The following is a 20,977-nucleotide window of genomic DNA, read 5'->3' as shown; positions in this document are numbered from 1 at the left end:
ATTGACAGGATAACTTCATTAAAGAGAAAGAGTGTTGAAAAAAAAACCTCTGGAAATTTCATGATGGCCTGATTGCCGCTATCCGGATCAAGAGGGAGAATATTAAAAGGGAGATAAATCTTCGTCTTCTCTTTAACCTTATCAGCAGCTTCCAAGATCTAAAGACATACAAAATCTGTAACGACTATCACTTGCATAGGTGCAATAACCATATTATCATTATTGAACTGCAGAAACAGCAAAGGGAAGTAAATAAGTTGGTTACACCTCATGGTCAACTTCAACAGCATGTTGTTGGGTAACTGCTTTTAAAACTTCAAATAGAACAGCAGCAGTCTGGTAGGCTTTGGTTAGTTGGGCACTGCGTGAATGAAGTGTCAACATTGATGACCAAGGAGAATATGGAATCAAAAGGAAATGTAGCATACATACCGATCTACTTGGTCAGAAGCATTCTGAAGTGCTTGAATATATTTCTTGTAGTACTGTTGATAGAATGTCTGTATTTCCCGTGCGTCACTTTTCTGTCCCCTTCCCATCAAGGTGGGCTCATTCTCCTAACAAAGCAAATGATTAGCAAGTAATAAAATTTATATTACATAACTGTACAGTTGGCTCAACATCACATGAATTTGTTCTTTTAAAAAAAATGAAACAAGGCATTGTTGTCAATCAAAAGCTTTCCAATTTTTCTGATGAGAAGGGATTTCAATTAACCATTTGTCAGATCATGGAAGTGGTTCCATTACTAGCATGTGATAGAATTGTACACTAGAGATATGTCAGTGTTGAAACATAACAGTGTTAGAGGGCAGTGAAGTGTATAAGCTGATGCGCAACTGGGAGGCAAACTAAATAAAGGATAGAAATACACAGAGGCATCTTGGATTCTTGGTCGTGCATATGTTAGACAATTGCAGAATATGCATAGATGCAAACAATGACCAACTAGAAGTATTATTTCAAACTCATACCCTTTCAAGCCGTTGTAAGAGAGCTGTCTTGAATTGTCGGACACCACGACCACTTGAAGTCGGATCTAACCTGTGAGCCTTTTCGAATGCATAGAAACGACCTATCAATTATTGCAGATATGCTGATTAATATGACTGGAACTGGTATGGAGTAGGATAGTATATTTAACCATATTCATTCATGGATTTTTCTTTCTGAAAATTGTACAGACTCCTTTTTTCTTCAGAACATGAGAGGAACGGAGCGGGGTATCTTACAGAGATAGGCGACGCGGGGGTTGGCCCCCTCAACCTCATTGGCAACACGGAGAATGGGCGCAATCTCAACAAGCGATGATGGCACCACCTCACTGTCAAACATGGGCTCACCAAGGTTCACAGCGGTCTGTGTCCTCATGATGCGTCGAGGCCCTGGCTGCTGCATCAGCCCCGCCCGGGACAGCGTTCGTGACAAGGACGTCATCGCGATCACTTCTGGTCACCACTCACCACCCGAGAGCTGGATACACAAACCGAGGGGAGCTTAGCACCATGATGGTTCCATAACGCACATGGAACAGTTGTGCGCAGTACCTTGCTGCACCCGTCTCAACGATTCAGCACATACGGGGAATGAATCCCGGCAGCTCAACCAACCACCCGGAAACCGTGCTTTGAAGCTAGCCCATGCCTGGAATTCCCCGAATTCAGCGTTTGAAAACCTGGCAGCATGAGCGACCGATAAACCAATTGTTCTCAGAAGCTACCAAAAAGAAATTAAAAAAATGGCCCACTCCAGATTGTGCACTTGAGCTTCTGAACTGCAACTGCAAGCAGAAAACATAGGTGGTAAATCTCTTGGCAGAGCACTGCGCCCCGCACCAAAAAATGCAGAACCCAACCTACTAGCAGAATCGCACGCGCCCAACTAAAATGGTATGCAGCATGGAGCCCGCTATGCAGCGCCGCGCCTATTCGAAGCAGCTCCGCTTTCCGCTGAGCACACGGGAGCCTTGTGTAAGACTGGCGATGACTAGGAGGAGGATTTCGGCAGCTCCACACAACGCAGCACGTGATCGGAAATCGGAATCGAACCAAATAGAGAAGTCCAGAACCTTCTGGAACCTTCCACGGTAGAAATAAGAGACAAGGCGAGCGGTTACGCACCTCGCACGCGGGGAAACGGAAAACCTCGCCGGCGCGCGGAGCGATGGTCTTCCCTGGCTCGACGGCGAGAGCGGAGCCGCGGAAGGAGAGGCGGCGGGCCGGCTGCGGCTGGCTTCCCGCTTGGTGGGCGTGATGATTTTGGTGATCGGCGCGACGCGAGCGGTGGTGCTGGCCTGCTGGGGACGTCGGACGGGAGGTTTTTGAGTTGGGAGGGAGGAGACGGGGGGGGGAGGGGGGAGAGCTTTGCGGTGGGAGGGAAGTGGGAAGACGACACCGGAAGCGCAAGGGGCCGGTGACCCCGGGCTGGAAGTTGGACTCTATTTACCGCACCCTGCCACTGGAAGCGGAGGAGAGTCGAGAGGCCGTGGACCGGTGGGTGCGTGCGGGCGGCGGTTTCGGCTCATCAAAAGGCGGATTTCTTGGCGTCGTCGCCAAGCATCAGCGTCCGTCCTCGGCGATCTGCCAAGCCACGTTGCGCCGCAGAGACGCCTGTAACTCTTGTTTTTCTTTTTTTTTGAAAACTACCTGCAACCTCTTCACCGACGGATAGAAACCATTCCAAAGTTGGGGAGGCTTTTGTGATGGTATCGCGAATGGATGACAGATTATTGGCGTTGTAAGGTGCCGTGTGCGACACCGCGACTGCCATAACCGTCTTTCCCAGAGGAAACAACGATTTTGATGTATGGTGTCCAAGGAAACAGACGACAGATCTCTCTGCACACTGCGTAACTGCGCCATCAAGGAGACAAGTGTCGTGATGAATGAGCGCCAGAAAGCTAGCGATATACAAGTCAAGCTATGCAAGTCAGTCAAGCACATCAAGTAAAGAAGACACCCCAGTCCATAGTGGTACTCCCTGCATGTGGCAGTGCGCCCAGGAAGACCCAAACAGAAGTCTCCTCAGCCCTGCTGGAATTGCTCGCTTCAGAATTCAGATCATGGGATTGATCTTCATTTGGAGGCAGCCCGTTGCTTCTCCTGGCCAACCTTATCTTTTTGAAGTAAATTGGCCAACCTTATCACAAGATGGAAATGGACACCCCTGGGGGTCTTTCTCTGTTGCATCTTTGCTGAGTACTTGCGTGCTATCATCGGGACCTTTTTCTTTTGGGGGGCACCGGGCATTGAAGCACTGAAATCAATCAAGCACCGCACCGGTAGGGTCGCGATCAGGTCTAGGCCTGCTAGTGGGGTGGCGTCAGATGGAGATTTTGGGGCGGGTTTTCGAATGGGGATCCGTTTGTGTAGGTAGTAACGGGTTTAGAGACCAACGGGTTGGGGCAGGGTGGGCTGCATTCACGGGTTGGAGCGGGGTGGGGGTAGAAACAAATCGCCTGCTCCGCAAGAAGCCAAGAAGGCGACACCGCCGCTTCCTCCGTTGGCCCGATGCTGCTGCCGCCGCCGGCTTCAAGGCCCGCTTCCAGGCCGACTCGGGGATCCCCGGCATCGTCGGCGCCATCTACACCACCCACATCCCCATCATCATGCCCAAGGTCTCGGTCGCCGCCTACTTCAGCCCGCCGCCGTCGCCCTCGAGCGCGCGGCAGGTGTTGACGACCATACCGGCGCCGGGGAGCGCGCCTGCGCTCCTGCCCCATCTGTTTGGCGAGAGCCACGAACTCCTTGGTCGCGCAGGCGTCGGGCGGGTGGAAGACGAGGCTGTGGTCCCGCAGAAGGGCGTGCCCGGGGTCCGCCCACCCGACGTTGTACGAGGCGGCGAGGCAGTGCACCCCGAGCGCCTCCCCGAGCGCCTCGCCGTTGGGCAACCGCGCGGCCTCCCCCCGCACGGCGACGCAGAAGGCCTCGAAGAGGGGCAGCATGTGCGCCGGGAACGGGGACGCGGGATCGGGGGCAGGGGACTCGTGCGTGGGGACCTCGAGCGCGCGGAAGCGGACCATGGAGAGGAGAAGGGAGTTGGCGGCGCCGCCGCCCCAGCCGTGGAGGCGCGCGCGGGCCTCCCGGAGGTGCGGCTCCAGCGCGGCGAAGTGGACGGGGAGCCCCCAAGACGCGAGCAGCAGGGAGAGGTGCAGGAGCTGGTTCAGGTGGCCCTGCGCCGGGAACGGCACCGTCACATGGCCATGCTGAAGTCGGATTCCATCGCCGTGGTGCGGTTTCGCTTGGGGATCAGAGAGGACAGCAGCATATGTGGTTACATCGATCAGTTTGGTGAGGAAATTGCATAACCCACCATTGGTGGGGCGGATTGGAGCGTGTTGATTAGTTAAATATTTGGGTTGGGGCGGGTTGGCAAAAATTAATGGTACTGCTGCGGGTAGGGGCGGGGAATGGGAGCAGGCCTAATCAGGTCCCTTCGGTTGGCCGAAGAATGTGCATCATGTTCCACTGCACGCTAATCCATCCTGCTCGGATCGATAAAACTAGTACGCATCTCGAGTCCACTCCTGCTCCCTATCTATCTCTGGTTGAGGAAAGGAATATGTTTCCGGAGGGGAGCATCGTTCACGTTCTTCAGCGTACAGAAAAACGCATCTCGAGATACAGGTTTATAACTTTTTAAGCATCACTACCATTATCAATTTATCATGTTAGGGTCAGTATCAGTCGCTAATCGAAGCGATAGCTTACTGTAGCACTATATGCGCAGCAGCTCCAGAAAGGAAAAAGATTCGACATGAATGGACAGCAGGCTCCTCGTTCCCACATCACACCACAATTTATTCAGGAAGACAGCGCTAATCCAACATATCCTAATCATTTTCGTTTGGATGAGAGAAATTGTTTCGGCAAATTTTCCTTCCTTCTCTTATCTTAAACTAGAAGGTGGCCCGCGCTAATAGCGCGGGTAGCTAGTTTTTTATTTAATTCTTTTTAAAAAAATTATATTGACAGAAGAGATGTATTTGGTAATTTATTTCTCTCTCGTTTGGTCTTGTTGAATACTACCTGCAACTTTCTATGCATAGGAATTCATATCAATCATCAAATTTTAGCTCACTGACATGTGGGGCTCACATGAGTCAATGACATGTGGATCACGATGGTATATATCTAACTTTGGAATCTTTTAGTGGAACAGATTCTATTTTTATGTTGCTTTGTTATATATTATAGTTGCATATTTTAGTACTTTAACCTGCAAAATCTTGATTTGAGGACTGAATTTAATTTTGGGTCACCTTGAAAACGGATGCATACTGTACATATCTGTATTTATATGCCACAGAATCGTGAATCTTTGTTGACCACCATCAGATTAGTTTGTATAACTGAAGGTATTCAGCAATATACAATATTTATGCTTGCCTGCCTTCTCTGTTCTCCTTTTTCTAGTTTCCTTACCCATTCAACGTTGTTGCTTCTTTATCCTTTTATCTTCTCTTTCTCTATACTTTTTTAGAGGTATAAATCACATTTGTGTTCCGTGCCTAGTGTTTTTTCATATATTTATAGAAGATTAGACGGGGATAACAAAGTTAAGAATTATTTATGCTATTTGATTCCTCACACGACTAAGTCCCTGATTTTCCCAATGCTTTACTCTTTATCCCAGCGATTATTACTTGTATTGAACTATTTGTATGCCCACAGAATCATGAATCTTCGTTGACCACCATCAAATTAGTTTATATAACTAAAGTTCTTCAGAAATATGCAACATTTATGATGATAATCCTTGTTTGGAGAAAGCATTGATTCTTCGGTGGATATTTCTCTCACATTGATTGGCATGCGTATTCATTGACCCACACTGACAATCATAAAGGTGCCGATGGTCTTGCAATAGATTGCAATATCTGAAACTCTGCGCATTGTCATTATTTTTTTCATCCCTATCTTGATGTTTGGTTGCTCTATAAGAAATGGATTGATTGATTTCGGCAATGATTTTGAGTAGAATCCAGTGTGCTTCATGCATCTGTATGTACTGCAGGATGTTCTTGAGACTCGAAAAGTTGTGATTTGGAATCTAAGGCTAAGACTATGGTGGCGCCGTAGTGCAGGGCATTCCGAAGATTTTTTAAAGCAATTATCTCTTTCTATAGTACAGACACAATACAACTATGGTCGCGCTGTCACGCTTATGCTGCTGTCATTTTTTTGCATCTTTAAAGAGGGTTAATGCGAGACATAGATGGTAACATGAGTTTTTATGTCATGCGACCTCTATATTTAACTTTAGTTGGATACAAACACTTTTGGGTAGTTTAGAATATTTCATCTTCACTAAATTAGACATGGACTCTGCCAATTTAGATGGCTAGATCTTCATTAAATCGAATGGTGTAAATCCTATATACAAATACTATGTAGATCTCCATTAAATTGGAGTATTTATTAACTTTATTTGGCATGAAACTCAAATTTGAGTATTTATTATTGCATTTGACCTATACTATTTATTTAGCTATTTTCCTTCTTAATATGTTTCTTAATAACTATACACATTAACAATAATTTTTTGTATTCTAGTTCTTGCATTTATCTATTTATTAGTCATATTCGATGCCAATTTTTTATATTTTAAATATTTAATTTAGCTATTCAGCTAATATCATTTTTTATCGAGTGCTAATGCTAATTTTTATAATTTTATAATTTCAAATTTGCATATTTAGTATCTTTGGTTAAGTCCTAATTTCCTTATTTTTAAATTTCAAATTAAGCTATTTACTAATCAAATTCGGCAAGAACTCTTTGTCATGTCCTAATTTTTCTTAATATTTTAAATCCGAAATTACCTATGTTTAATCATATTTAATATGGACTCTTGAGTTATATTGAACCGTTAGATCTTCATAAAATCCAACGGTGCAAATCCTTCTCTTTTTAGATTAACGTGGGAATTTCTAGATCCTCTCGACGAATATGGTGGCCCGTGCTAATAGCGCGGGTAGCTAGTTTTTTTTATTTAATTCTTTTTAAAAAAATTACATTGACAAAAGAGATGTATTTGGTAATTTATTTACCTTTCGTTTGGTCTTGTTGAATACTACCTGCAACTTTCTATGCATAGGAATTCATATCAATCATTAAATTTTAGCTCACTGACATGTGGGGCTCACATGAGTCAATGACATATGGGTCACGATGGAATATATCTAACTTTGGAATCTTTTAGTGGAACAAATTCTATTTTTATGTTGCTTTGTTATATATTATAGTTGCATATTTTAGTACTTTAACCTGCAAAATCTTAATTTGAGGATTGAATTTAATTTAAGATCACCTTGAATACGGATGCATACTGTACATATCTGTATTTATATGCCCACAGAATCGTGAATCTTTGTTGACCACCATCAGATTAGTTTGTATAACTGAAGGTGTTCAGCAATATGCAACATTTATGCATGCCTGCCTTTTCTATTTTCCTTTTTTAGTTTCCTTACCCATTCAACCTTGTTGCTTCTTTATTATTTTCTATTCTCTTTCTCTATACTTTTTTAGAGGTATAAATCACATTTGTGTTCCATGCCTAGTGTTTTTTCATGTATTTATAGAAGATTAGACGGGGATAACAAAGTTAAGAATTATTTATGCTATTTGATTCCTCACACGACTAAGTCCCTGATTTTTCCCAATGCTTTACTCTTTATCCCAGCGATTATTACTTGTATGGAACTATTTGTATGCCCACAGAATCATGAATCTTCGTTGACCACCATCAAATTAGTTTGTATAACTAAAGTTCTTCAGGAATATGCAATATTTATGATGATAATCATTATTTGGAGAAAACATTGATTCTTCGGTGGATATTTCTCTCACATTGATTGGCATGCGTATTCATTGGCCCACACTGACAATCATAAAGGTGTAGATGGTCTTGCAATAGATTGCAATATCTGAAACTCTGCGCATTGTCATTATCTTTTTCGTTCCTATCTTGACGTTTGGTTGCTCTAGAAGAAATGGATTGATTGAGTTCGGCAATGATTTTGAGTAGAATCCAGTGTTCATGCATCTGTATGTACTGCAGGACGTTCTTGAGACTCGAAAAGTTGTGATTTGGAATCTAGGGCTAAGAATATGGTGGCGCCGTAGTGCAGGGCGTTCCGAAGATTTTTTAAAGCAATTATCTCTTTCTATAGTACAGACACAATACAATTATGTCGCGCTGTCACGCTTATGCTGCTGTCATTTTTTTTTGCATCTTTAAAGAGGGTTAATGCGAGACATAGATGGTAACATGAGTTTTCATGTCATGCGACCTCTATATTTAAATTTAGTTCGATACAAACACTTTTGGGTATTTTAGAATATTGCATCTTCACTAAATTAGACATGGACTCTGCCAATTTAGATGGCTAGATCTTCATTAAATCGAATGGTGTAAATTATAGAGAAAATTCGATTCATGCCACCACAACTCCGTGAAATTGGGTTTCATGTTCAAAATCATGCCACTCAATGGCATGAATTTCAACATGAAATCCAATTTCAAGAAGTTGGAGTGGCATAGATCCAACTGACCCTAAATTATATATACAAATACTATGTAGATCTCCATTAAATTGGAGTATTTATTAATTTTATTTGGCATGAAACTCAAATTTGGGTATTTATTATTGCATTTGACCTATACTATTTATTTAGCTATTTTCATTCTTAATATACTTCTTAATAACTATACACATCAACAATAATTTTTTGTATTCTAGTTCTTGCATTTATCTATTTATTAGTAATATTCGATGCCAATTTTTTATATTTTAAATATTTAATTTAGCTATTCGGCTAATGTCATTTTTTATCGAGTGCTAATGCAAATTTTTATAATTTTATAATTTCAAATTTGCCTATTTAGTATTTTTGGTTAAGTCCTAATTTCTTTATTTTTAAATTCTGAATTAAGCTATTTACTAATCAAATTCGGCAAGGACTCTTTGTCATGTCCTAATTTTCCTTAATGTTTTAAATCAGAAATTAGCTATTTATTAATCGTATTTAATATAGACTCTTGAGTTATATTGAATCGTTAGATCTTTATAAAATCCAACGGTGCAAATTTTTTCTCTTTTTTAGATTAATGTGGAAATTTCTAGATTTTTTTGGAGAACGTGATGACTTCTTTTAATATTTTTTTAATAATATAATAGATATAAAAAGATCCAACAGAGCGTATCTCGCCAATCGTATTTAGCCAGACTGCTGCCGGGTTCGTACGAGGGTTCGTACGACCTATCCATTTCGTGCTGCGAAATTCAATCGTGAATGCGACACTTGTTTCGTCTATACAGAATAGACCTGGGCATCCTCCGGGCCGGGTCGGGTTCGGGTCGGGCCAAAAAAAGCCCGGTGTTTTTTCTAGCGGCCCGTGCCCAACCCGACCCGGTGGTCGGGCCGTAAAATTGAGCCCGCACCCGACCCGACAGCCAGTCGGGTCGGGTCGGGTCGGGCCGGGCCTATGTAAAATGTCGGGTTCCTTCGGGTTTTTTCGGGTTTCGGGTCAAAATTTTTAGCCCGTGCCCGGCCCGTCAGTCATACCGGGTCAAAAATTTTGACCCGAGCCCGCCCATCAAACTCTTCGGGTCGGGTCGGGCTATTTTCGGACGGGTTGGGTCGGATCCGTCGGGTCGGGCAGCCCATGCCCAGGTCTAATACAGAATAGGAGTTGTCCATGCACGAACATGTCACACTCATGGTTTCGCCCCAAACAAAAACTAACAAATTCTATAGTCGTCCGTTGGGTGCGGAGCTGCATGCAGCCACGGGGTTGCCGGACCCCGATAAAATTTACCAAAATTAAAAGAAAATCACTGTTTAACACTCTTCGTCCATATGACCGGTTTTAGCGTTTAATGCATTCGATCTCGACGGCTTTCTCGTTTGGCTTCACCCCCTGTCGGACATGCATCTTGCGAGCAACAACACCTAAGATAATCAAATCTTAAAAGAGCCTAGAACGTATGATGCTGTATTAATGAGCCCTACCATGGAGGAGAAAGCAGCAAGAATTATTCCGGTTAACTCCACATCCACCAGATCTCTTCACTGCAAACTAAACTAAGGCTTTGTTCGGTTATTCTGGGTTGAATCGTCGAACGGATTCATTTTTGGAGGGGAATGAGTGGATCTGGTTGTGTCACTCGATCCGGAGGGTTTCGTTCCCAAGGTCAAGATATGGGGATTGATTCTGGGTCCTTAAGAGCAAGGCTAATGGCACACGCCCACAGCCGGCTGCAACTGCAAGAAGTGTCCTGGACGTGGATCACACATTTAATGCAGAGCAGAGACCATCGGCTACTAGCATACACGGCACAACTTCTCCGCCTGCTCAAGTGAGCATTTCACTAGTCGCCTGCTTTCTTCTCTCTCATGCTTACTCTTTTCCACATAGGATCTCAGCTAGCTCTCAACCATTTATAATACTTGCTCTAAGAGACCAGAATAGAGAAGCAAATTGGAATAAAAACAAGGCCGGCTCTATTCAGCTACGGAGTGAACCGAACGACTAATTTAAGTTATAAATCGGATTTTGAACCTATAAAATCAAATCCATAACGAATAGGCCTCATTTCTGGTCGTTCCGTTGGAACCGAACGAGGCCTAAAGCGGTGGGCCTGCTTTGCTAAAGCCAGAAGGATCAGCACAGCACTGGGACGCGCCGCGGAAAGGCAGCCCCACTGCTCCCACCCCCAACCGGATACCTAACCGCTGCCGTTTCGGGTGGAAAGAATAGGCAAAGCTCAGCTTCGCTCGACGCGACGTGGAAGCTGCGAGAAAGCGGCGCGGTGTCTGTCGCCCTGCGCGAACCTATCGATCGCTCGCGCGGTGACGACTCGTGCTCGTGGAGAGCGTGACCAGCCAGCCTTCCGGCCGGCCAGCGCGCCGCCCGGCAACGGCCAAACCAGCTGCTCTTGCTGAGGAACTCGGTGTCAGACAGACACTTCCGTGCCGGCGGCTACACGCGTGCAGAGGCGTCCCTGCTCCATTGGCCTGCCGGAAAAAGGAAGCAACACAGCTCTCGGATTAGCCTCTGATCTTTACAACAAGAGCCGATTCAGGCGAGTGCGTCAATTGTAACTTTGTTTTATGTTTGGATTAGTATGGCTAGAAGGATGGTGTCCATCAACGTGTCCGACTTGGTTTCTTGCATCAGGAGGTGATTCAGATTTTTATTCCAAGTGTCACGGTCGTCGCCAATCCAGAAGTCAGGTTCCCCGATTGATCAATGCGACTGATGTAAAGAGAGACCCCACACCACACCCAAAGAAAGACGACCTGGGTTCACAATAATGGTGGTAGTCTGATGAGCCATGTTTTCTTAGTGAAGGCCTGAAGGGGGTTTGCTACCTCTTTATTTGCTGGTGCAGAGACCCCGGAAAAGGAGAGGACTGGATCAATCATTCATCATATCTGCCTCGCCTTTACTTTTGCCTTTCGGAACTAGTCATGTTAAATCAGCTAGTGAAAGCTCGTCTGAAGATACTAGAAAAAAACAAAAGTAAGCCCTCGCAAAGGCAGATTAAAGGCTGGTGATGATCTCCTTCGTCTTCTGGAAAAAGAGAAGGCACAAGCTGCCGGTGTTAGGAATTTAAAAAAAAAGAACTGAAAGCGCCTTTCTTTTGCACAATCTGAAGCTGCCAAGTAAAAACAACACGTTATCTGCATCTCTAGTGGGTTCCCTTTGGACTGTGGAAGCTGGGATTGCATCCATGCAATGCATGCATGGGTTTGTGGAAGCTGAGCTTGGGGGTTTCGCAGTTAGTCGGCGGTGGGTTTGCTTTGCTGTTCATCTTAAGATGTCAGATAATCCAGAGAGAGAGAGAGTCTGGTTCAGAACAACAAGTCAACAAAGGCCAGATTGCCCAAAATGCAAGGAGCAAAGTGTTAGTTTGTAGGATCACTAGCCTAAGAGAGAACCACAAACAGGGCTCGGATTTAGGGTTAATACCTTGATCTTGAGCTCCCGTCTTCTTGTTCTTCCTCTGTTCTTGTTCTCCTTCTTCTTCTAGCCGGTTAGGGGTCTAAGAAGCCTCTTCCCAGTGCTCGTAGTGCTTTGTAGATTGGGTTCTTAAGCGAGCAGAGGCAGGCTTAGGTTAGTTTCACGTAGGTGCCTCTGCCCTGGGGTCTCTACCCCTTATATTCTTGAGCACCACACACTGGGGGGGCTCCCCTGGTGAGTTCTAGGGCTCCAATCAAGCCCTTCATTTATTGTTGGTCAAAAATGGTGGCTCACCAGTTTAGACTAGTGGTCACCTGTGTTCACACCAACACAAAGTAGTATGTGGACTGAGCCCGCTCATAAGGCCCATTTATTGGTTCTAAAATCCGAGCCCAATAATAGGCCAGAAGTCCTAATCACCACAGTGTGCACTGTTAATACGACATTAAGAAAAGTAAATACAGAAATGTGCAGTGAATGATGTAAAGCCAATTGATAAAGTATTTTGCAAACTTCAATTTACAACATGGTCCCTGAGACGATGGTTCATCAGAGAAAAAAGAAAAAAATAGAAAAAGAACACAAACGAACTCACGGGAAATCACACTGACAAGTGGCAGTGAAGAAGCTGAACTACACAGAGGTCAGTAACCAATTCGCCCTCATTCTTCCCTACCATTTTATTCTGCTACTAGTAGATGCTAAAATGAATGCTCAATCGAACGAATTAACTTTCAAAGCAAACCAATCGAATCGAGCGAAAGGGCTCGATCATCGCGTGGGCGTGGCCGAGTTTGGCTGAGAGTCTCAGACCATGTCGCTGATGAGCAGGACGTGGTTCGTCCGGTGCCTCTCCACGAACATCTTGGACGCCCCCGCCACCGTCTTCCTCCACGTCTATACAAGAACGGCAAAAGCCAATCCAGAATCAGCCAATGCAGTCAGAAAATCTGCATATAGTAGTTCCACTCACCCGCTCCAGCGCGGCGAGGATGAGGCCGATGCCCGCGGCGTCGTCGAGCCGCGAGGCCCCGCCCCGGCGTGCCTGAGCCTTCCGCGCGGAGGCCGCGGCCGTGGTGGTCGGCAGGAGCAGCTCCGCCCTCCAGTCCGCCGACCCGCCGATGCTCCGCCGCCTCTTGGGCGCGGCCAGCTCCGTGGCCCCCGCCGCCGCGGCGTCGGAGTCCCGCGCGGAGAGCCCCGAGGCCACGCGCCGGGACGAGCGCTTGCGGCGGAGCGCGAGGCTGCGGCGGGGCGGGACGGCGGCGAGGTGGCGCGCGTCCGGGTCGGCGAACTTGCGGAGGAGCTCGTCCGAGGACGCCTTCGCCACGTGCTGCACCGACACCGCGCCCTGCGGCTGCTTCTTCTGCGGCGTCGCCATCGATGGCAGGGGGTCGAACCGGTGGCGTCGGCGAGCGGGGACTGTGTCGAGTGGGGATGTGCAGGGGAGGAAGGAGGGAGAGCGGGAGATCGCGGGGGCCGTGCTGGATTTAAATGCGGGGGGTTTGGGTGGGGAACGGGTGGAATATAGCCGTTGGGGAGCGCGGGTGCGGGGTGGATCTCACTTCTCACGTGCCGGCGGGCGCGGGGTGAGGTGAGGTCGGCTTCTGGGCTGGTCCACTTGTGGGCCGCTGCCTCCCTCCCTCCCTCCCTCCCCTGGAATGAAAGAAACAAAGTGCAGCGCGTCCGCCCCTGCACTAAGTGTTATTTTTTTCTCCCGTGACCGGCCGGAAATCATCGGTCAGCAAGCTCAGGATTCGGGCCGTTAGTGATCTGGAACTGTTGGCCCCGTCATCGTGGGGTTTTCAGCGCACCAGATTCTCCCTGCTCTTTTTGTTCCAGGCTGAGGCGATGAGCTCATGGGAAGGTTTCTGTTACTGTACATACAGGACCCCAGGTACAGTGGAGTAGAGCATTTGGTTGATTAGCTCCTGCTGAGCATCTGTTTTGTGCAGTGGAGTGTGGACGTTGTAGCTATTCGTGCAGGTATATATTTATTATTTAGCTGTTATAGCGTGAATAAATCACTCAGGCAACGTATATGATGTTTTCCCACAGATGGCAAAGGAAGGCACCTCGGACCTGACACCTACGAAATGCAGTTAATAGCTGTAAAAGCCCACATTAAAGGGATACCCTAACATGATGATGAGTTCATACCAGATTTGGGTCTCAATTTAAGAGAAAAAAGATTGCGTGCTTGTACAAGTGTAGTAACAGATTTTTGTTCTGCAAAATAGGACTGGATTAATATTTCAAAACAAAAAAAAATGAAATGAAATTGGCCAGGATGAATTTGCATTTCTAGCGGCTCAAATATTCAGCAAGTATTATGAACTTTTCAAAGCAGTTGCAATTGTAAAACCTGGTTTGCAAAAGCAGAAATGGAACTCAAGAACTGTCTCTGCTAGACAACAGCACAAAATGCAATTGCAGTCATCCGTGACTTCCTCTTCAAAACATACCAGACAATGAGACAAATGCAATTTATTCAAGGCTTCAGCAACAAACTACAGCACAAGCAAAGTATATACAACAGAAAAGGTTCTCCGCTACCCTCAAACCAAGCTTCTAAGATTTTGCAGCACCAAAGACCAAACCCACAATCCAGGTAAGGATCGATCCAATCACCCAAAGGACAAGAAGGAACACAATGACACCTGCCAGGATAGTAAGGACAGGTGGGCCATCTGGAGAACTCGAGCTATCACCACGGGAGCTGCTCTGTTTTGTGCTTGGAGAATCCCTGCCTGAGGCAAATAGAGCTTGCTTGTTGTGCTCCGTCCAGAAGCTTATTGTATTCTCAAACCCATGAAATCTTCTTGCTAAAGGATTGCAATGCCTGCAGTGCAAAATATCAAGCGTGATACCTCTGAGAAGACTGCAAAAGTATTCCTTGCCAAGTCACTTAATATAAATGAGCAAGTTGCAGTGGACAAGTTTTATACTTTTCAGATGATAGTCCAAAGAAAGCCAACTTACTTTCTTGCTAAAGTAAGTTTTATACTCACTTTGCCACAGACGTACAAGCAGGAATGTGAGAAACTGAGTGTGTGTAAATAAAATTGCATGCATAAGCATAGCTCCAATCATCAAATGAAACAAGGATGGCGTTTTCTCACTTGAATGCCCTTGCAATGTTTTAGATATCATGTATTCGTGATTACAGAGATCCAAATCCACATACTTGTTTGAGTGAGAGGAAGGTGCATGGGATATAGTTCAGATTTAAACTAAATCCTGGCGAAATTCTAAACCTTGTAAACTGAGTGGCAGAGAACACACCATTCTAGCACTAGTTTTCTGAAGAAATGAACCACATAAGCAGTGAATTTGCGAAAGGGGTGAAAAACATCACGTATAGATTGGTCCCCTTTTGTTCTCCAGTGCCTTCGTGTGAAAATGTGTCCAAGGGTACTTGGATCTAATCATGCAGTTGGGTTAACGAGGCAGACTACAACAGCTAAAACAAAGGAAGGCGAGAAATTTTTCCAGCCAATCCCAACGATACCGTGGCGTGCGGTAATGGTAAGTAGGGTAACGCACCTGGAGCCATGGAGGGCGACGACAGCGGTTCGTTGAGGGGATACGTGGGCCGCGAAGGCGTCCGGCGGAAGCCGGCGAGGGCGTGGCCGCAGAGTCGGCAGAAACGGAAGGGCCGCGTTGAGGTGGGGGGAGATGGCGACCATGGCGACAAGCTTGATGGAAATGGGGAGCAGTGGCCTCGACCTCGAGCACTAGGAATGTGCGGAAACGGATCTGTTGCTCTGCTTTTTTGTCATTTTGCTGCGGTGACCTGTAGCCACATAAAGATTTGCAATCCTAGCGTGTTTGGTTGGGACCATAAAAAAAAATTTCGCAAAAAGACGAATGCATGCATGATGTACTAAACGAAGTTTGTTTACGAAATCTTTTTACAGATGGGTGTAATTTTTCGAGACGAATCTAATGACGGTAATTAATCTATAATTTACTACAGTGATGCTATAGTAACAATCCTCTAATTGTGCGGTCAAATGCCTCATTAGATTGGTCTCGCGAATTTATCAGGGGTCCTACAGTTGGTTTTGTAATTAGACTTTTTTTAATACTCTAAATTAATAGTCAAAAGTGCAATTTTTTCAGCCCAAACCAAACATAGGGTGACCCACTGTCCCGCTGATCTCCCCACTTGTTTCAGTTCAGGAGATGGCTACAGGGTAATTTGAAGAACAAGATGTCGATACCAAGGCCCTGTTTAGTTCCCACCCCGTAAACGCAAAATTTTGCAAAAGAATATTGCTAATTTGAAGTACCAAATGAAGTCTATTTACAAAACTTTTTGAATGGGTGGGCTGTAAATCGCGAGACGAATCTAATGAGCCTACTTAATCCATGATTTACAACAGTGATGCTACAGTATCCATCCGCTAATTATTAATTAATCATGGATTAATTAGCATTATTAGATTCGTCTCGCGATTTACAACCCATCTGTGCAAAAAGTTTTGTAAATAGATTTTATTTAGTACTTCAAATTGGTAAGATTCTTTTGACAAATTTTTTTGCAAAAACTAAACACGAGCCAAATTTATTTTGAAGTGGCCGGCAACATGCACTGTCCAAGATGTATTGATAAAAGTAGGAGAAAAAAAACTGCCCAAACAAGATAAAGCAATCAAATTTTGATCAGCCAAAAGCTTCAGATAATTTTACGTTTTAGGGTCATGCCCATTTGGTACCAGAGTTATCATGACTTTTTTTTGGTAGGAACTACGATGTTTTCTGTGAATTACAGCAAAACTCCTATGGTACAAACACGGCTTTAAAGTTACGCATTCAACAAAATAAAGATCCAAATTTCTAGGCCGGTGTATCGAATTCTTGGGTGCTGGTTGATATCATCATCCCCACACACAATCCCCCAAATGTTGATGTCCTCGTCTGTTTCTCCAATATTTGATTTTGTCGCATAGGAACACATCTGATGATAATAAATCTGACAAACTAATCAGCGGACGGATTGTGACAGGGAAACGAAGCATCAGCTCCTGTTTGATTGGTAGAAAACTAGAAATGGACAACTACACACTGTCCAGAATCAGTTTCAGCTTTGGCTGCAACAACTGCATTCATCAGTTATATCAACAGATCTAATAGGGAAAACCTAAGGCCATCAATACATCTAATAAAGAACTATTCTGGAACAACCACATCATTTTGAGTCCAGGAATTCCCTCATGAAAGCTTCCACTCCTGTTCCAATGCACGATTCCATGTGCTACAATGAAGTGTTCTGGAATTCCCAGAATCAGAGCTTATTCAGGCATCAAAACTTGTTGAGAAACTCAATGTGCTGCATTCTAGGTTCCTCAAATTGAGCTGCATTAGCATAAAAATATTTTGTTACAAACTAATCTCATTATATCAAACAAGAATCAATTGTAACAAGGAAAAGATCAAGAATGAAGCAAAAGGTAAAGTCCTCTTTTCCATTAAAGGAAACCAGGTAACAAATGACTGTATCTCAGTCATTGAATAAAAAGTCATCATGCATAACTAAACATACCATCACAGCAACTCCACACTCAGAGAACCTTGGGATGCAGATTAGCCTCACCTTCTGTTTTTCTGGACCTGGATAGTAAGGAGGGTAAGTTGGGTGATCAAACAACATACGAAGTTTTACATGAAGTACTACCTTCCAACAATCGAGTTTCATATTTATCCTGATTCCCAACAAAGCAGACATGTGGGCAACTTTCAACAAGGAAAGGATCCTTGTCTGTGTATGGATAACATCCTGAATAAAAAGATATATGTGTGAGGAAGGACTTCTAGCTTTGGAGTATACAATTACCATAAGTGATCAATCAATCAATAATGGATCCACATGCAAATAAATGGATGACAATAATACTAGTTTTTAACCCAACAATCTTGACAGTTGACATGCCAAATTGGGCGGGAGAGGAAGGGTTACCTAGGCTGTTTGGAGCAGTAGGAGCAAGATGGCACCATCTTAGTGTTCTTTCCATGAATTCCAACTTATCTTTGGCATCAGAGTACTTGTAGAGGTCATCTATATTCTGGCCAGATGTTCCAAGAAACCTAGACATATAACTTTCTTGTATCAAAACCTACATAGGTGCTCTAATCTCAAGAGAAGTCAAGGCAAAACATGACACTCACTGGACACTGTCAAGCTCGAATTGGTGGGGATTCGAACACGACGAGAAAGTATTGTAGGTGGATGCCCCAGAGAAAAGGCATCTATGCAAAGGCTGCAGGTAAGCAAGAGACGAGTTAGCAATACATCCACAAGACACACATGTGTGCTACTAGTACAAATCAATAAGTATCTATCAACATTTATGGCCCACCTGCTGAGGCAAAGAAAAATTTGCCGGATCATGACACCCCGGCATTATATCTACAGGCAGTGATGCCACAAGCTGCAGAGGAGAGGACATGGATCACATAAAGGTCAATTTTAGGGACCAGGACAGTTACAGTGCTAAATTTGATGTAGGAAAACGTAATATTGTTAACCTGTGTAAGCATTATATCCAGTTCCTTGATAGGTTCTGCTATCCTGGATTGATCTTTTGATGCTACCGTCTGACATAATGAAACCAAATGTTGGTACAACATACTAATGCACCAGAATAAGTGACACAGAAAACATGTGAAATGCAAATATTACCTGACCATTGACAAACCTTGGTGATATATGCACTGAATTCCCAGCAACCACAACACGAACTATATTTGATGCTATGGTTTGCTCCTGAGTGATTTTCGACAAAATAATCCAAATCAGTGTAGCTTGAATATTATAGTTTATTTACTTTACAAAGACAAATAGCTTACATTCTCATCACCCAGATGCCCTGTGATATGGTCAATAAGAAGTTGAAATTGCAGAGGATTGAATGTGCCACTTCCTACACTTAATCCTGACACGAATACCACATACTTGTCTTCATCTGTAACCAAAGTAGTTGCAATTTCAGAGAAATCGTCTCATGATTAAAAATTTGAGTGAAGTGTTGAAATTTGAACACATGACAATATGGAGAATATTACCAGCGCTAGACAATGCTGTTTGCGGAGGAAGGCCAGCCTCAAGAACATCTTCAACAAGAAAGTTGCCAGCACTTGTTTCCTTCCCATGGAGAGCTACTACAACACCTGTCAATTATTGACGATTGAACATGATTTTCAAGGAACAAGTTTTGGGGGTAGACTGCAGAGCCATTAAGATTGTATATTGGGTAAAAAAAATCTACAGCAATGAAAGAAGTCGTGATTGCATTATTTTCAGCTTTCAGTGAAAGCACCAGACTTACCAGTCACAAATGCTGCTGGAGGTATCGCCCCTGCAAGTGTAACTCTCCCACTTTCATCTTCCAAAATGAGATGATCATCAGGATGCATGAAATTATGTGGTTTGACAAGAGGAATTACAGACCTCTGTGGCAAAATATATAGAGTTAACGCAGGGACTCAGGCTATTAGAGACAGCAACCAATACTTGAAGGCACATAAAACTAACTTTAATGTCATACTACCTCTTTTGAGTATTCATCAAGAATGGAAGGCTTCAGTTTCATGTGCTTATATAAAGTTCCAACAATTATGCAGTCCTTTCCTTCTTCGAGCCCTAGCACCGTAGTGACTGTAACGTAGGAAAATCCAATTTTTAGTTTCTCGCCAGCAAAGGTGGCAGTAAGACTGCATGTTCATGTTCATACAGACCAACTAATGTTAGAAAATCTGTTAATTTACTAGTTGAAAAGCAAACAACCTATCTGAGAAAGCAGAATAGAAAGCAGACAAAGTAATAAGCACCAATGGTTTTTTATTACAGAAGCTACACCCGTGTATAAATAAAGAACTCTGCGATTCCAAAAAAAAAAAACTCCACGAGCAACCAACTTCAATACCACAAATTAGCTATGTAACAAGTATAATGAAAACACCTTAAGAGCAACTCATAAACCCCTGACACAACACCCATCCACACTCAAGGGAGCCTGTTTAACAAGCCCAGCTTCTTCTAAAACCCTAACCAGGCTCAGGGTGACTTGAATTTCGCATCTAGAGCTCCAGCTACAGATCAAATTGCACAAGCCAAAACCTCCAGGAAACCCTAGTTTAGCCACCACAATATTGCAATTTTATCACAAGTCACAACCAACCAAAATGAGGAACAGCGAAAGGGGAAGGGGAAAGGGGGCGGACCAGGGAGATGTGGCTTCCAGGAGGGGACGAGGGCGTGGAGGAGGTTGCGCATGTGGTGGAGGCGCGTGAAGTAGATATGGCTGTACTGCTGCCCCTGGTACTTCTCCCCCTGGATCGCGTACCTCTCATCCTGCAGTCGCCAAGGCCACGCTCAGCCGAGACCGAAATCAAATCAAAGTAGATTGACAGGGAAATGGAGCAGAAGACGAGGGTGGGACACGAGGCGCTTACGAGGTTGCTGTAGGCGGCTTGCTTCCTCTCCATCGGCATCGGCACCGGCATCGGCGGCGGCGGCAGCGAGGGTGGCGCTCGGGAATTTGGACTTTGGAGTGGTTTCGGGATTTCTCCGCGCCTCCCTCCTGCGCCCAAACCAATTTTTTCCGCCCGAAGCGTCGATTGCCCGCGCAGCGCGCGCGCCCTCCTCCCCTCCAGTCCTGCTGGACTCCGGCTCCGGGTGGCTGGACTCCGGCGATGGAGCCGAACTGGGCTGAAATGTCGAGTACATGGGCTGCAGCCGGCAACTTGTGCTTCGTGGGCAGGTGGGGACAGGCGGACAGCCTGAGTCGCGATTTGAACTGCGGACCGTTTCTCTCGAAAGCGTTATGTAAACCAACTTCATATGCAAACTATATAAATTTTAATTTAAATCATCGGATCAATATTCAAGAGGCATAGGAAATGGGATAATTCCACCCCCCTACGCCCCTCCACTGGATGTTGATCTGATGGCTTAAATTAAAATTTTCATAGTTTGCATATGAAGGTAGTTTGCATAACATAA

At 44.7% G+C, this 20,977-nt stretch overlaps 4 protein-coding genes across 4 annotated transcripts in view; all 4 read right to left on the bottom strand.

The window, feature by feature from the left end:
• Window positions 1-1,751, bottom strand: part of LOC120693040 (callose synthase 3-like) — a 35,585-nt gene extending 33,834 nt beyond the window's left edge. The window contains exons 1-6 of the mRNA XM_039976442.1: window positions 1,548-1,751; window positions 1,233-1,473; window positions 975-1,075; window positions 433-557; window positions 268-361; window positions 48-158 (exon numbers count right to left, since the gene is read on the bottom strand). Coding sequence (XP_039832376.1) covers window positions 48-158; window positions 268-361; window positions 433-557; window positions 975-1,075; window positions 1,233-1,437 — 636 coding nt within the window. The 5' untranslated portion in view covers window positions 1,438-1,473; window positions 1,548-1,751. The remainder of the gene's footprint in view (window positions 1-47; window positions 159-267; window positions 362-432; window positions 558-974; window positions 1,076-1,232; window positions 1,474-1,547) is intronic.
• A 10,691-nt stretch (window positions 1,752-12,442) lies between these two features.
• LOC120691954 lies at window positions 12,443-13,540 on the bottom strand. Its single transcript, XM_039975159.1, has 2 exons — window positions 12,947-13,540; window positions 12,443-12,870 (listed from the first exon to the last, which is right to left on the bottom strand). Exons 1-2 carry the CDS (start codon window positions 13,349-13,351, stop codon window positions 12,781-12,783), a joined length of 495 nt encoding a protein of 164 aa, XP_039831093.1. The 5' UTR covers window positions 13,352-13,540; the 3' UTR covers window positions 12,443-12,780.
• Window positions 13,541-14,392: 852 nt separating this feature from the next.
• LOC120691955 lies at window positions 14,393-15,766 on the bottom strand. The gene is made up of 2 exons (XM_039975160.1): window positions 15,517-15,766; window positions 14,393-14,812 (listed from the first exon to the last, which is right to left on the bottom strand). The coding sequence occupies exons 1-2, from the start codon at window positions 15,657-15,659 to the stop codon at window positions 14,542-14,544; spliced, it is 414 nt and encodes a 137-aa protein (XP_039831094.1). The 5' UTR covers window positions 15,660-15,766; the 3' UTR covers window positions 14,393-14,541.
• A 949-nt stretch (window positions 15,767-16,715) lies between these two features.
• On the bottom strand, window positions 16,716-20,675 carry LOC120692269 (DNA polymerase delta small subunit). The gene is made up of 14 exons (XM_039975533.1): window positions 20,428-20,675; window positions 20,197-20,326; window positions 19,524-19,630; window positions 19,302-19,425; window positions 19,039-19,143; window positions 18,823-18,938; window positions 18,656-18,739; window positions 18,502-18,570; window positions 18,333-18,404; window positions 18,142-18,233; window positions 17,933-18,060; window positions 17,651-17,752; window positions 17,519-17,586; window positions 16,716-17,331 (listed from the first exon to the last, which is right to left on the bottom strand). Exons 1-14 carry the CDS (start codon window positions 20,476-20,478, stop codon window positions 17,272-17,274), a joined length of 1,308 nt encoding a protein of 435 aa, XP_039831467.1. The 5' UTR covers window positions 20,479-20,675; the 3' UTR covers window positions 16,716-17,271.
• Window positions 20,676-20,977: the final 302 nt, after the last annotated feature.

This window comes from Panicum virgatum, chromosome 9N (assembly GCF_016808335.1).
Source record: "Panicum virgatum strain AP13 chromosome 9N, P.virgatum_v5, whole genome shotgun sequence".
Lineage (NCBI taxonomy): Eukaryota > Viridiplantae > Streptophyta > Magnoliopsida > Poales > Poaceae > Panicum > Panicum virgatum.
This window is presented reverse-complemented; position numbering and strand designations above follow the sequence as displayed.

Coding starts and splice junctions, on each gene's coding strand:
- LOC120692269 (XM_039975533.1), bottom strand. CDS start 20,478: ATGCCGGTGCCGATGCCGATGGAGAGGAAGCAAGCCGCCTACAGCAAC. Junction 19,426..19,523: donor TTGATGAATACTCAAAAGAG/GTAGTATGACAT, acceptor ATTTTGCCACAG/AGGTCTGTAATTCCTCTTGT. Junction 17,332..17,518: donor AGTGTGGAGTTGCTGTGATG/GTATGTTTAGTT, acceptor ATGCTAATGCAG/CTCAATTTGAGGAACCTAGA.
- LOC120691954 (XM_039975159.1), bottom strand. CDS start 13,351: ATGGCGACGCCGCAGAAGAAGCAGCCGCAGGGCGCGGTGTCGGTGCAG. Junction 12,871..12,946: donor TCCTCGCCGCGCTGGAGCGG/GTGAGTGGAACT, acceptor GTTCTTGTATAG/ACGTGGAGGAAGACGGTGGC.
- LOC120691955 (XM_039975160.1), bottom strand. CDS start 15,659: ATGGTCGCCATCTCCCCCCACCTCAACGCGGCCCTTCCGTTTCTGCCG. Junction 14,813..15,516: donor GTCGCCCTCCATGGCTCCAG/GTGCGTTACCCT, acceptor TTTGCACTGCAG/GCATTGCAATCCTTTAGCAA.